Source organism: Mastomys coucha, unplaced genomic scaffold, assembly GCF_008632895.1.
Source record: "Mastomys coucha isolate ucsf_1 unplaced genomic scaffold, UCSF_Mcou_1 pScaffold3, whole genome shotgun sequence".
NCBI lineage: Eukaryota > Metazoa > Chordata > Mammalia > Rodentia > Muridae > Mastomys > Mastomys coucha.
Window position 1 is genome coordinate 13347573 of NW_022196909.1, and position 14883 is coordinate 13362455.

The following is a 14883-nucleotide window of genomic DNA, read 5'->3' on the forward strand; positions in this document are numbered from 1 at the left end:
GACTGTGGGAGAGCAGAAGATAGGCCAGTGTGCTCCACTCTTGTCTAACTGTGTACAGAGCTCCAAGTGCAAACTTTTGTTAGTTTAGATTAGTGCTGAAAGAAAAAGCTAGCACTTTAAAATGTTCTCTGGGCTGGAAAGATGGCTAAGCCCATGCCCACTATACAGCATGAAGATCTGAATTCAAATCGCCAACATCCACATAAAAGCCAGACGTAGCAACAAGCACCACAAAGACAGGATGATCCACGCAGCTCATTAGTCAAGCAGTCTCGTTGTATCAATGAACTCCAGGCTCCGTGAAAGACCCTGTCTTTAACAATAAGGCAGGAAGCAAACCAACTAAGGAACCAGATATTGACTTCTGGTTGCCATACATTTACACACACACACACACACACACACACACACACACACACACACACACGTACTTGTGTATCGCATGCAAATGTGCACACACACACAGGAACGTATACACAACAAAACACACACATAAATTCTTGCAGCGATGCATGCTAGAACATGGTTGTGTGTCTGGAGGCATTTGACACTTGTGCCAGGTGGACCATGCAACTTCTAACAGATTCGTAGAGCCGAGCCATCTTTTTAAAAATGTCTATAGCAGGGCTGGAGAGATGGCTCAGCAGTTAAGAGCACTGACCGCCTTTCCGAAGGTTCCAGGTTTGATCCCCAGTATCCACATGGCAAATTGTAACTCCAGCCTTAGGGGATCTGACTTCTCTTTCTGACCTCCAATAGCACCAGGCATGCCTGTAGCACACAAACAAAATGGGCAAACCCACAGCCCACACACATCAAATAAAAACAAACAAGCCACTCAGCGGTGTTCCTTCATTAGGTAACTTTGTACGCTTGGTCAAGGGCACAGTCAGGGCCAGGGCAAGAACACAGAGATGTAAACATTCAGAGCCCCTGGGGGTAATCAGAAAGAGACACCCAGATGGGACTACTGGTCAACCTCCAGTAGAAAGAATGCGCCCACATGCCAAGAAAAAGCTACCCCAGCACAGATGGCAACCCTTGACTGAACAGCGAGCAGCCGCTGCCCAGGTGCTAAATACCCAGGTCTGGAGTGTGTAGTAGGTCCTCAAACCCAGGTGGTCCATACCTGTCCTATGGGTGTGCCTCTGGAGCCTTACCTGTGGCAGAGCCTGATAGACGTAACTGGGACATTCAAGACTCTGGCTTTGCTGCCTTTAAAGGCATGTGTGGCCTACCCATCAGAGCTTTCTTCAGCTCAGCACTCCGAACTGGAGCAGAATACAGTGACATTCATTAACTTGCCCAGCCAATATTTGTCACCAACAATTGTCCCTCCTTTAGTGCCCGCCAAGAGATATGAACAAGGCTTATCCTTATTAGGCCCCAGCACCTGGTCTTAATGAGATGGGAGGAAAAAAAAATCCTGTGGACTTGGGAGATGTTAGAAAGCTGTAAGCAGAGCTGAATGGACAAGTGGAGGGCTACCTGCCCCCTGCTGGGTAGATCCTCCGTTGTTGTCTATATGTAATGCATTGCCTCACTGATGAAGGTGGCTTCTTAGGGGGCCAAAGGGTGTGTTTGGGAGCTTTCTCCAGAAGGCTTAACAGTTAAACTGCTGTGGCTTCTCCAAGGGTGTTTTTGAGATTGGTTAATTAATGTTTGCAAGATACTCAGGGATCTGAGGATAAAAGGCTTTGAGGAAGGGTAAGCAATTACAGCCCTGATGTTACTGGTAATGGTCCAAGCTCAGGCGGGCTGGGACACTCAGGCAGGCTGGGGTCCAGAGTGTCCCAGACCCCCCCTCCCCCAAGGAGAGTCTCATATTACCACCCACAGCCATCTGGAGGCCCTTCGTGGTAAACAGCTAATGAGAAAGAAGTTAGGAAACAATCTCAGTTGGATCCATCAGCAGAGACAGCTTGTCATCTCTTGAGTTCTAATAACTGAGCTTCATTTGATTAGACTTCTCACAATGTGATAAGTGGCCTCACGGTCACTGTACAATGTTTGTTTATGGAAAATGGCTCACACCAAGATATGAGTCAAAATGTCAAAGAAAAAAACACTACAGGAGGGGTGTGGCGGCTGCTGAGGGCGGGATCCTTTAAGGGGTGAGGTGTGAGGAGTACCAGGAGCACTGTTTGTGTTTGAAGGACTGGAAGCAGCAGCCACTCTGAGTATTCACTCTTTCTGAGTACAACCGCAGACAAACTCAATAGTTACACAGATGTCACTAGCTGGGGCAATTCGTTCTATCGGTACCTGTTTTCTCTGGGGAGGGAAGGTCATCTTCAAGGCTACCTGTAGTGACCAGTGTGGCCAGTGTAGTTTTTTTCTGTCTCTGTCCCTGTCATCTACTCGGGCAATTGTGGGGCCCCAAAGGCCACAGGGCTGAATAGGCATTTTGTAAGCAACTCCACCAACCTATGGTCTCTGGGAAGGTTGACAGTGATGGTGAGAGACACAGGGAGCTCACTGGTACCCACATGTGGTGGTGCATAGGTACTTCCTCTGAAAGCCTTCATGAAAGTTGCACACACACACACACACACACACACACACACATACACACACGTGTTAAACCCTTTAGGAAAAAAGAAAGAGAGGGAGGGAGAAAGGAAGGGAGAGAGGAAGGGAAGAAGGAAGGAAGGAAGGAAGGAAGGAAGGAAGGAAGGAAGGAAGGAAGGAAAAACTAGGCCATGTAAAGTCAGGTCCCAGATCATCCCAGTCCTGAAAAAAAGAATATTCCACTTCAGGACATATTAAACATCCCCCAAGGAACTGAGGGGTTCCTGAGGGCTAGTGGCCTCTCAGGTCCTCAGTTCCCACCAAGTTTTCTCATGCCTGGCTTCAGTCATGGTCTAGTGACATCCGGGGTGTACCGTGTGGTATCTCTCACTCATCTGCCTTTCCCGTGTCTCATCTTGCCTCCTGTAGCTACTACATGCTGGAAAACAGACCCAGGAACATCTACGGCATGGTCTGCTACTCCTGCCTTCTGGCGCCTCCCAACACCAAGGAATGTGAGTGCTCAGCCCTTCAACAGAACCACTGTCTCTCTTAAGTGCATTAGTAGTGAACCCACGGTGCCCAGAATGTGTGCAGCATTGCATTGCGGAAAAGAAATCAAAAGTACTTCCCCTTGGAATAATCTTAACGAGGAGCAAGCCTAGATCTGAATTCGCTCCTGTCTATTGTATGGGTCTGAATCTATGCCTGCTTGAAGGCTATCTTTTGAATCTGTCTGTCCCTGTGGCTATGGGTGTCCCTAACAAAGGGCTTCGTTCTCTCTTGTATTGAGCAGCACAAAAAAGCTTCACACATGGGAGGAATGAGGGAAACTTTACAGAGACCTTTGACAGAGTTTTACAAGGGATTCAGTCACGGATTCCAACTGTCCCTCATAACAAAGGCGACTGCACGTGTCACTGCAGACAGACCTATCGACCTGTGCCCATGCTGTAGCCAGTATTTATGGTGGACATTTTCCAAAGGTGGCTTCTAGCCTATTTGTTGATTTTGGCATTTATTACCATAACACTCATAGTCACCACAGATGCATTATTACTCTTGGGTCAGGAGCATGGAAGTATGTATAACTTAAGATTACAGCTATGTATTGTCTTTGCTTGTGAATGTTGACTACACAGGGAAATCCAAGACATAGTAAGGTTGGTTGTCACACTGTTCTGCTAAATAGAGGTAAGGTGAAGGTAGGCCACTAGCCTCATCTCCCCACGCCAAAGGAAAGGTGATCACGTGACTGGGCAGGATGCCTGGAGGCAGGGATACTAGGAGTTGTGGAAATCAGAAGGCCGGGCTATTCTCTGCCTTCTAGACAGTTTGACAATTGGAATAGATTTGCATGTGTTTAAAATTGAACTTCTTACCTGTCATATGCTAATTAATTTACAAAGTGGAGGAGGCCCTGGGGCTCCTGGCTGCCAGCCTGACCTGTGGTAAAGTCAGCTGCTATTGCTAATGTATCTTCTGTCTGGGGATATCTACATGAATTAAGTGCCTGATAATTCTGGAAGGAGGCCTTCACCTGAGTGGAAGATCTCAGGACCATACCACCCAACAGGAAAAGTCCTTTGCCTATAGAATCTGGCGGGAAAGCAGCTGTCTTCAGGCTGTCACAGAGACACATGCTCTTCTCTAGTTGCCTGGCTAGTCAGAAGAGCTAACCATGGGCATCCAGTCTCGGGTAAGCAAGCAGAGCCCCTGACTCCTAGAGATTTAAAAAACAAAAAAACAAAACAACAAAAGAAAACAAACAAAAACCCAATCAATGCCTCCCTGACTTCCCGTCATTGCTTAACTGACAGCTCGATCCCAGGAAGGCTTTATTGTAGGTTTTTACAATCCAGCAAGACTACCTCCAGTCTTGGCTCTGAGTCCCCTCAAGCCAGTCTCCAGGCATCTTGCCCAGCCCAGAAACCTATCTGTGACAGATGTGGTAGGTTGAACACTCCTTCAGTGGGTCTGAGCCTCCTTCAGAACATAAAACACTTCCACTCTACCCTTCTCTACTGTTACCCAGAGTGCATTGCGACTAGGGAGATTACCCAGAACGATAGCCAGGTGAAACTAGTTGACCCATATGCTCAGTGTTGTCCACAGCCCCACCGCAGGAAAGCCAAACCTCGTCTTTGTCGGGATCTTGAACTCCCTGGCTGGTAGCCTAGGCTGCACCTCTTCCTGAAGGGTGGATTTCCTGGGTCGTGTGGAACCAAGTTGTCATTCTTGGTACTCTGAGTCAATGACCCTGGGGCACGTGATATTGCAGCTACATGCCCAGCAGAGCTAGAGCAGGCAGGTGGCCAGGTGTGGGGCAGCCGGTCCAGATACATGCCTGAATCCGTATGAGGGTCTCCTCGGCAGGAAGCACAGGGGTCGGGGTACCAACTGTTCTCCTCATCCGCATGACTGAGCCTGTGCGTGCTGGCATTCTCAAAGAATCTGCTGTCTCTCTGAGCAATGAGCAGAGGGATAGGATTCTTATCGCCCTCCCATAAAATGCTTGAGATAGCACGCGTTTCTGGGCCTGCCTTGGATTCGGCAGGTCTGACATTTGGGTGTAGGTTAAAGGCCCCAGCTCCAGAACTTTTCTGCCTTTGTCATCCTGCCACCACAGGCTTGCACAGCCAAGGTGAGTTCATGCTCACCAAGCCTTTCCACACGCATCCTAAGAGTGCTACTGCAATGCAGTGACACAGGCCACCAGGAGACTCTAGGGAGGAATGAGAAAGTGACCCACAGTTACTCATAAAGTAGAATAAAATGCTCCCGTTCCAGGGTGGCCGGGCTGCTGGGTTGCGGGTCGGTGGGGCCTTCAGCTGATCATCATCTTCGTTAAAAGCATGGAGGCAGTGGGGTTCTTGGAACCCCTTCGTCTGCATTCTCTACCGTGTCACTGAGATGACACCCGCACATACTGGGGTTGACAGTATGTGTACATCGAAGCTAGGCAGATACAACCGGCATCCTCCCTACGCTGAACTGGCTAGCAGAGCAGCCGAGCCATGTACAGCCTCTGCTTAAAGCCCTGAAGCAAAGCCCCTCTCCTCCGGCCAGTACCAGCCCCGCTGGGAGAGCTTCAGGTCTTACTCCTCTTTGCTATCTGCTGTCATGTTGCATTGGTGAGTCCACCAATTAGACCAAAGGGACACATAACTCCCTTTGTTTTTGTTTTTGTTTTTGTTTTTGTTGTTGTTGTTTTTGTTTTTCAGTAAACCAGAGACCAAGGTGCACTTGAGTAACATGCTCTGGCCACAGTTTCCTTTCTCTCATGTTGTCCTAAGAACGCAGGTGCTAGGGCAGCTAAATGATACGGGGCCTGTGCTGTAATGACAGTCGTTGAGAGTTCTGTCTAGAGGGAGGCAGGAAGTCAGGAACAGAGGAAGGTGTGCATCCCACTTGGCTTCCACAGTGAGTTTCCACCCCTAGGAAAGTGATCTCCTTCTCTGGACCTCCGTTTCCTCTAAGACCTTGTGTCACAAGATCTCTGTGAGGGACTGTGCGGGCAGTGTGTGGGAAATGCCCACACTGATGCTGGTGACATATGGCAGTGTGGTGGGCAGCAGGCTCAGCCACATAGCAGCAGCCCTGCACTCCCAGCAGGTCATTGGGGACAGAGTAGTTAGAAGGGACACGGACATAACGCAATAGAAGTACTGTGTTGTGGCGAAGACAGTTGTGATGCCTCTTCTGTCTTTTTTTTTTTTTTAATCACTTGTCAGTGGTAAGACCTAGGTGTTAAATCAAGAATGGTGTTCTCTTAGGAAGGACTGCACTATGGCTTACAGTGAGCCAAGGACTGCTCATGTGAGCCTTAGAACATAAATAGGAAACCCTGGGCTCCCAGAGCGTGGACCCAGTTGTTTCTGTAAAGTGCCACATGCCACTATCCACACCAGGCTATCCCATGGGTCTGCTCACATCAGAACATGCCACCTAGCGCCAAGGACCTGGTGAGGAGCAGATTCCTGTCAAGCATGTCTGGGCAGAAGCAAAGGCTATGTACATTCTGCTCTCATTTCTAGCAACTAGTGAGTATCTGACGACCCCACCCATCGCTCACAGATCCACCGCCAGGGTGTGTGGCCAATGCCAGGGCTGAGGGACACTGCCTTGACAACTCTAATAGTCAAATCACTCTTAAAAATCCAAACTGTTTACACTCTATAGAGAATGCCAGCCAGCCTCTAATACGTACTGGCACATTTATAAATTGTGTGGATTAACAACTTCAAAGGCCCCTTATATGCCATCATCTCTTTGAACAGAGGTATAACTCCACTAAGCCTGGTGCTTACAGCTCGCTAAGTCCCCGAGGAAGGTGAGCTGAGCTGCAGCCAGACTGGGAATTCAGAGTGCACTAGGCACATCTGTCCCTACCGTCTGGTCTAGTAATGGACCTCGAGCAGAAACCTCTGCCCCTTTTCTGGAACATCAGTTTTTACCAGCCGTCATCACTCATGTCGTCTGCAGTTGACTACTCAGAGACATTGCTATGGAGGAGCAAATGACCGAGTGAGGACACAGGGTAGTGTGAGATATTCCTAGCTGCCGGACATCTTGATAGTGAAGAGTGGGTATCAGACTCGAGTACAACCTGATCCAGAAGAATATGTCTGCAGGGAGCCTAGCCTACTGCTCTTAGGAACGTGCACTATAGCAGTGCATCCATGACGCAAAATGTGGATTCGGAATGCATCTTCTATGCCCACCCATGTTCCTTGTAGGGTAGGATAGTTTGTAGACCCATGGCTTCTGAAAGGTGTGCGGTGAAAAGCAGCAATAGCCAAGCTCTCTAGGCTTGGCCCTCTTTCTCTCCCCACCCCCATCCAAGTTTTGCCCAAACATAGGTCATACACACTTTACTCCACATGATACGGTGTGTTAATAAGATTAGTGTGCATGCATCTGTAATTCTGGCGAGTGTGTTTCAAGGGTTTGGGATAATGGAGAGCAGGTGTTGTCTTCTCTGGGGAATTTCCCAAGCATCTGTGGAACTGGAGCATCCTGAAGTCATTACCAGGAGCCTGACTCTGTCTACCAAGGCCTGCAGGTACCCTGTTGCCCAGTCTCATACCACACTGCTTCTAGGTGGTCTTTTGGGGGCTTGCCCTCCCCACTGTTCTCTGTAGTGTGTAATGATGGCTAGGCAGTTGAGCATACCTGTCTAAGGTCAGCCTGGGGATGGGCAGGACTGGGTCTTGCTCTGCTCACGTCATGCCTCCCTTGTGTGGAAGCAGAGGATGCTGAATTGGGGACAAAAAAGACCAAGTAAGATGCGGGGTTTTGTTCTGTTTTGGCGGTGGCGGTAGGGATTGTTTTGTTTTGTTTTGTTTTACATACTGTACTCAGAGCAGTCCTATTGAATTTATTTTTAATTATGTTCCATAAAGAACATTCCTTCCACCTGCCTGAAACAGAACTGTTACTGAGAGCATCCGATCCAGGCACCCAATCATTTATTTGCTCTGAGTCGCCTCAGCTCTGTCTTTGCTAACCCAGCAGCTCCATTCTCTCTTGCCAGCTCTGACTCTGAGAAACCTATTGTCAGTTCCTGGGTTGCTGCCCTGTAGGACCTGCATGGCCTGTAGGCCTGGCTGGATCCGTGTAATTCTGCTCCTTCTGCGCACAACATAGGTTTCTGCATACAACATAGGTTTCAGCATCCGCTGCAGGATCCCTGAGGGAAGTGTCTGCCTCCTTCCAGATTCTGGAAGGACCCTGAGGTCTACCACAGGGAAAAGATGGGATGGAGATCATGAGGACCCAAAGGGTTTGGTTGTGGGGTGCCCGCAGGTGTTTGGCTCCAGCCTCTGGCTTCCCGCCATACCTCATCCCTACTTATAATTTCTCATGTATTCAGCAGAGCATCCTTGGCTGGAGAGTACCTGGTAACTCCTGCAGCCTGTGCAGTCTGGTTGCTCCACTAATGCCAGCAGGAGTTCAGCTCGGGGAATGTCCAGTCCATTGGAGCAAGGCATAGCTGGTACAAGCAGGTAGCATCTACCGCTCGGGAAGATGCCCTTAGCAAGTACCAGCCTGCACCAGTGTTTGGCGATGTCATGGAACCAGTGCTCCCGGGTACAGGGGCATTTCATAAGTCTGTACTCACCAAGCTACCTTCATTGTTTCTTTCTAGACCATAGGCCTGGGTGTGTTTGTGCCCCAGCCCCAACCATGTCACTCCCTTGGTCTGCAAGTCCTAGCAAGAAGGGACAAGAAAAGACAGAGATTGCTGGCGTCCACAGACACGGCCCTTGGCTTTTTTTTTTTTTCTCTCCCTCTGCCCACATGTCTTAAGCTCACTTGAGCCCCTTACCAAACCAACAGATCCGTTTCTTTGCAGTGCCCTGTTTGCTTTAGAGAGAGGAAATTAGATTCTGCTCAAAGCTGGGTCAGGACAGTCCACCTGGCGGCATGTGACGACTAGTTTCCTAGCAAAGTACACATGGCGGGACCCTGGATCTTGTCTTAGCTGGCTGGAGCAGCTGTTAACCCGCAGAGGACTTGATGGGGTCTGTGAGCAAGGATGGGCACAGCCTGAATGTCTGTCATTTGATGTGTTAGCATAGCTAAGTAGACAGGACCACCACTGGGGACTCCTTCAGCACTTCCTCCCTAAGAGTCATCCCCAAATATAAACTTTAAAAGGTGAACACAAGTTTGGAGCCTACAGGCCACGAGAAAGCTTCCAGTCTTCCCCCAGAAAGAGAAGGAGAGAGATCTTATCCTCCCTGGGCAAGTGATTATACCGGGCTACATCATAGTTCTACTTCTGTCTAATGTTGAGGGACAAGCTAGCCTCTGAGTACCTTAGCACTGATGCATGGAAATCCACCTCCAGCCTGCCCTCAGCCCGTGATAGCCTCTTGGACCTCCACACTGTTTATCTGTCTGTCTCTTTATGTGTTGAACTAGGCATGAGGACAGAAACAGAGGCATCTGGCCTCTCTCCACAGGGTATTGTAGGCATAAATTTTTATGCAACCTACTTTTAATAAGGGTTCAACCTCTCCTCTAGCCCACCACCCAGCAGAGGTAGTGGAAGAGAAAAGTTAGTAGGATATGGGGGAAGTGGACCTGCTCAGCAGCAGTTCTTTGGGGGCGAGCTTGGTCTTCTTGGGCAGCAGTTCAGTCCCGTAGCAAACACCAAATGGGATTCAGCAGCTGCAGACCAGTCCTTTCAGCAAGCAGACACCAGGCAGCTGTAGTCCAATCCTGAAGAAACCGCCAGGCTCACCAACTGGTCCCAGGCGAGGCCACTGAAGTGGCAAGCTGTTGCAGGAACCTCACAAGCAGTTCTTGAGCGAGTTTCTTCTCTCAGTGGCAGTTATCACAAGTGGAGCTCAATAACGCTATGTAAGGTGAACTAATACATACATGTTTATAGTGGAGGAATAGCAAGGCAGAGCAAATCAAACCAAGGCTCACTGCTCTTCTCCCACTGTCTGTGGGGTCATATTTATACTCCTGCATCATGGGTCCTTTCACATGTCTTCTAGAGCCAAACATCCTTCCACCCGTGTCTGCTTCAGGAAAACAGTCTCCCATGTGCTTGCTCTAGCAAGACATCCTTTCACCTGGTGACCCAGCAAGACATTGTTTGATAGAGCTAACTTTCCAAAGAACTAGAAGTTGCCACCTCAGGGTATGTGCTTAGTGAGGTTGTCAGCTAACTAGGCAGCACACTCCGCCTCGGTCGGACTGGGCTTCTGTTTCTAGGCTGGCACAAGCCAGAGGGCAGGAGGCCTTCCACGCAGCAGGCCTGCGCTTCTTCCAGAATCTCTGTTAGACTGCTGTCCCTGCTCACTCCTCACTGAAGCCCTGCGGTGCTGTGGACTGACCCTTGTGTATCCTCCAGACCAGTTCTCTTGGCTGGTTGGGGTGGGTGGGAAGGGCATGACTTCAGGGAGGTTGGTGACCCTGTCTGGGCTTACAGTTTTCAGAAGCATGGAATTACTTACATGAACCTCTTTCAGAATGGAGAACCAGCAAGGACAAGGAAGGGAGAGAGAGAGAGGGAGAGAAAGAGAGAGAGAGAGAGAGAGAGAGAGAGAGAGAGAGAGAAAGAAGGGGAGGGAGGAAGGAAGGAAAGAAGGAATGAAGAAAGGAAGGGAGGGAGGGAGGGAGGGACAGAGGGAGGGAAGAAAGGAAAAAGGGAGGGAGAGAAAGAAGGGAAAAGGAAGGAAAAAAGAAAGAAAAGAGAGAGAAAGGGGGGCTGGTGAGATGGCTCAGCGGGTAAGAGCACTGACTGCTTTACCGAAGGTCCTGAGTTCAAATCCCAGCAAAAACATGGTGGCTCACAACCGTCTGTAATGAGGTCTGATGCCCTCTTCTAATGTGTCTGAAAACAGCTACAGTGTACTTACATATAATAAATAAATAAATCTAAAAAAGAGAGAAAGGAAGGAAGGAAGAAAGAGAGACAGAGAGGGAGGAAGGAAGAAAGAAAGGAAGAGAGGAAGGAAGAGAGGGAGGGAGGGACAGAGGGAGGGTAGAAAGGAAAGAGGGAGCAAGGAAGAGAGAGGAGGAAGGGAGGGAGGGAAGGAGAGAAAAACATAAGCCCCCTTCCCGTTCAAGGACAGGGGTCACATCTGCGTGTTCTCCCTCTACTGCTGAGCTATGGACCAACCCTGATTGTTTTTATCAATTGAAAAACTCAAGTTTGACCTTAAGGGGATCATTTATCAGAAAAAAAAAAAAACATGTACTGTGGTTTATCTGATAGCAAATCAGCTTCTATTTTTCTTTTCTTTGACACTTTTTCTTTCTTCCTGTTGTCTTCCTTTTCTTTTTGAGATAGAGTCTCTCTCTGTGTAATCCTGACCGCCCTGGAACTCACTGTGTAGACCTGGCTGGTCTTGAACTCATCTCTGCCTCCTCGCGCAGGCAAGCATTACTATACCCATCCTTTTGTTTTGTTTGTTTGTTTAGTGACTCTTTTCTTCCTATGGTGGGAGAGTAATGAGCTGTAGCTAAGAAGGAGAGCAGCACACATCCATTCTTAAACGGGTTGATTAAAACTGTTTTAAAAGCTCACCTCAGGCTCAGCGTGCAGTGGTGCCTAATGTGCACAAGGCCAGCACCACTGAGCCACCACAGGATCTCGGAGGGAATCCTAGAGGGAAGGATGTCAGAGCTGTGAATGTCACTGTGAGGCTCTGCTGGCTCCTTCTGCTTCTTCTCTGGGGCTTTATTTTTTTTCAGATCTTTAGTAATGAAGATATACTGCTTTTATGACTAGAAAAGGCATTAAGAACATATTTCTGCTCTCCATTGTTGAAAAAAAAATTAATCAAATATTAGTCCTCCTAAGATGCTCTCTTGTGTATTGCTATCCTTCATATAGAGTGCCCAGAATCTGTCTCAGTTTATAGGGGAACTGAGTGCATGAGGCAGAGCTATCTTTATTTAAGGAACAAGAGGGAGCAATGACTCATGGGTAAGAACGCTTGCTACTCCTGCAGAGCACTGGTGTTCAGTTCCCAGCTCCCACACTGCGTGGCTTATGCCCACTGGTAACTACAGCTCCAGGGAGTCCGAAGCCTTGGCAGGCACCTGCACACATGTGGCGCACATACAGACGACATGTGCACACACATACGTACGTTTAAGAAAAGAACTTCTAAGATGTCCGAATGCTCTTCGGGGGCCATTAAACAGTTCCTCTCCGGCCCACTCCCTGCAATACAGTCTAGAACTCCAGGTTGCTCCATTTCCCTGTGGCGCCTTATTTTGCAGCCTTTGAAGGTGCAGCTTTGCTAGATCTCTGAGGTTATCTCTTCTCCTCGCAGGTGTGGGAGCCACTTCCGGGGTTTCAGCTCACTCCTCCAGCACTTCAGGCGGCAGCACCTTGTCCCCCTTCCAGCATGCTCACAAAGGTGAGGAAGGCGCTCAGCCGTGGGTCTTCTGGAACTTAGAAAGCTGAGAGTGAGGAGGGAGAGGGGACAATGACGACACAGCCCTTTCTTCTTGTCACTTCCGTAATGTGACAGAATTACATGATAGCTGCATGATCAGCTGTAGGAGCTTGGTATAGAATTGCTACTCCATGGATATCCTGGTACTCCAGCCACCTTGACAGGGTGGGAGGTGACAGTCAGGAGCCAGTGTCAACAGCGATTTACACTTTTTTTTTCATTTTTTATTAGATATTTTCTTTGTTTACATTTCAAATGATATCCTCTTTCCTGGTTTCCCCTCCGAAAAAAAAAAACTATTTCCCTCCCCACCACCCCCCACTTACCAATCCACCTTCTCCTGCTTCCTGGCCCTGGCATTCCCCTACACTGGGGCATAGAGCCTTCACTGGACCAAGGGCCTCTCCTCCCATTGATAACTAACTAGGCCATCCTCTGCTACATATATGTTGCTGGAGCCTGAGTCCCACCACCTGTACTCTTTGGTTAGTGGTTTAGCCCCTGGGAGCTCTGAGGGTACTAGTTAGTTCATATTGTTGTTCATCCTAAGGGGCTGCAAATCCTTCAGCTCCTTGAGTCATTTCTCTAGCTCCTTCATCCCAATGTGCACAGTCCAATGGATGGCTGCGAGCCTCTACTTCTGTATTAGTGGAGCACTGTCAGAGCCTCTCAGGAGACAGCTATATCAGGCTCCTGTCAGCCATCACTTGCTGACATCGATTTACACTTTTTTTAAAGATTTATTTATTTATTATATGTAAGTACACTGTAGCTGTCTTCAGACACACCAGAAGAGGGCATCAGATCTCATTAGGGATGGTTGTGAGCCACCATGTGGTTGCTGGGATTTGAACTCAGGACCTTCAGAAGAGCAGTCAGTGCTCTTAACCACCGAGCCATCTCTCCAGCCCCGATTTACACTTTTAATACTCATTTTCAATGGCTTTTATTCTCCCTAGCTCATTAGAAATGGAAATGATGGTTGAGGGTCACTCTCCCCTCCCCCATCTATATTTCTCTCAGTGCAAGCCTTTGAGCTGGTTTGTCCCTTCTCACAGAGACTCATAAAACTCATAGAGGAGTTGCTCTGTGGTTTTAATGCCATCTGATTCTTAAGCATGTTTGGGGTTGGGTCTTCATGAGGCTTGGGGTACCTTCAAGAACCCTCAAAGCATCAGTCGGCAGCCTGCTACATCCTGACCCAAGGAATGAGGACAGTATGCAGACACGCCCACCTCACCCCACACACACACACCTCCAGCACTTGGGAATAGCACACAACCGAGAATAGTAAGACGCACATCACCCATCTCCCACACCCCACAGTTATAAACACACCAGCTGACATCAAGGAGCCTGAACGTCCTCAGTGGGCTCTCAGCTCTGCACATCCTTCCGATGGCCTAGAGTGCCAGATGCTTGCCGCTGCCTCTTTGGGTGACAGGACATTTGGATCCTGCTCCATGGAAACCAGATGTCCTGTTTAGTTATTTTGGAGAACTACAGGAAGGCTTCAGATAGTCCACAAGTCCAAAGCCTCATCAGGGGACCGAGCGAACAGCTCCAGGAATAAGCAGCAGTGGAGCAGAGGTGGAAACAGTAGGAGTTGCTGGGTCAGTTCAGCCCTCTTTCCCCTGGGGCTCTTGTTAATACTCTGAAGCCGAGGTGCCAAGTAAAAACAAACCAGGAATGTAACCTCTAGCCGGAGGGGTGGCCTTTTACTTGGGAGCGCCTGAACTCCCAAGACAAGATACTTGTTCATGGGCCTCTCTGGTCCTCATCTCTACCTTTCTCTCAGGACCTCAGGGTAGTGACACTAAGAGTGAGCACCCCAGGAGTGACTTCTTGTTTTGCATCCTGATCCTCCAAGTACAATACACATACACCCAGTTGGCAGTGTGGGGGAAGCTGATGAGTAGTTCTGACCTAGCAGCCAACACTTGATTTGAGGGCCAGGTCCTTGGGAGTATGATCTATGGACCAAGCATTCCTGTGATTGGGTCTCCTGGTGGCTTAGAGGAGGGGCCCTCAAACCCATTTATCCTCCTCTCTTTGATGCCAGCAGAGCTCTCAGGCCAAGGACACCTGGCCACCGCCCTGATTATTGCCATGTCTACGATCTTCATCATGGCCATTGCCATCGTCCTCATCATCATGTTCTACATCATGAAGACTAAGCCATCAGCTCCAGGTGACATCCCTGCACCCATGTCCCTAATCCATCACTCTGTCACCTTCTCTGAGAGAGCTAGGGAGCTCATGCCAATCTTTTCCTCTTTCTTCAAGCAGCCTGCTGTAGCAGTCCCCCAGGAAAGAATGCAGAAGCCCCAGCTAACACACACGAGGAGAAAAAAGAGGCCCCAGGTCTGTACACATAGCCCAAGTGCCCCATGCACAATAGCTAGCATAAAGGTAGAGTATGTTCACTTGTCCTCAAACC

At 48.9% G+C, this 14883-nt stretch overlaps 1 protein-coding gene across 1 annotated transcript in view; it reads left to right on the forward strand.

Moving 5' to 3' along the window:
- The window catches only part of Edar (ectodysplasin A receptor), a 79443-nt gene that overhangs the window by 54213 nt on the left and 10347 nt on the right, over positions 1–14883 (forward strand). Inside the window, exons 5-8 of the mRNA XM_031348159.1 lie at positions 2941–3026; positions 12318–12404; positions 14509–14634; positions 14733–14807. Coding sequence (XP_031204019.1) covers positions 2941–3026; positions 12318–12404; positions 14509–14634; positions 14733–14807 — 374 coding nt within the window. The remainder of the gene's footprint in view (positions 1–2940; positions 3027–12317; positions 12405–14508; positions 14635–14732; positions 14808–14883) is intronic.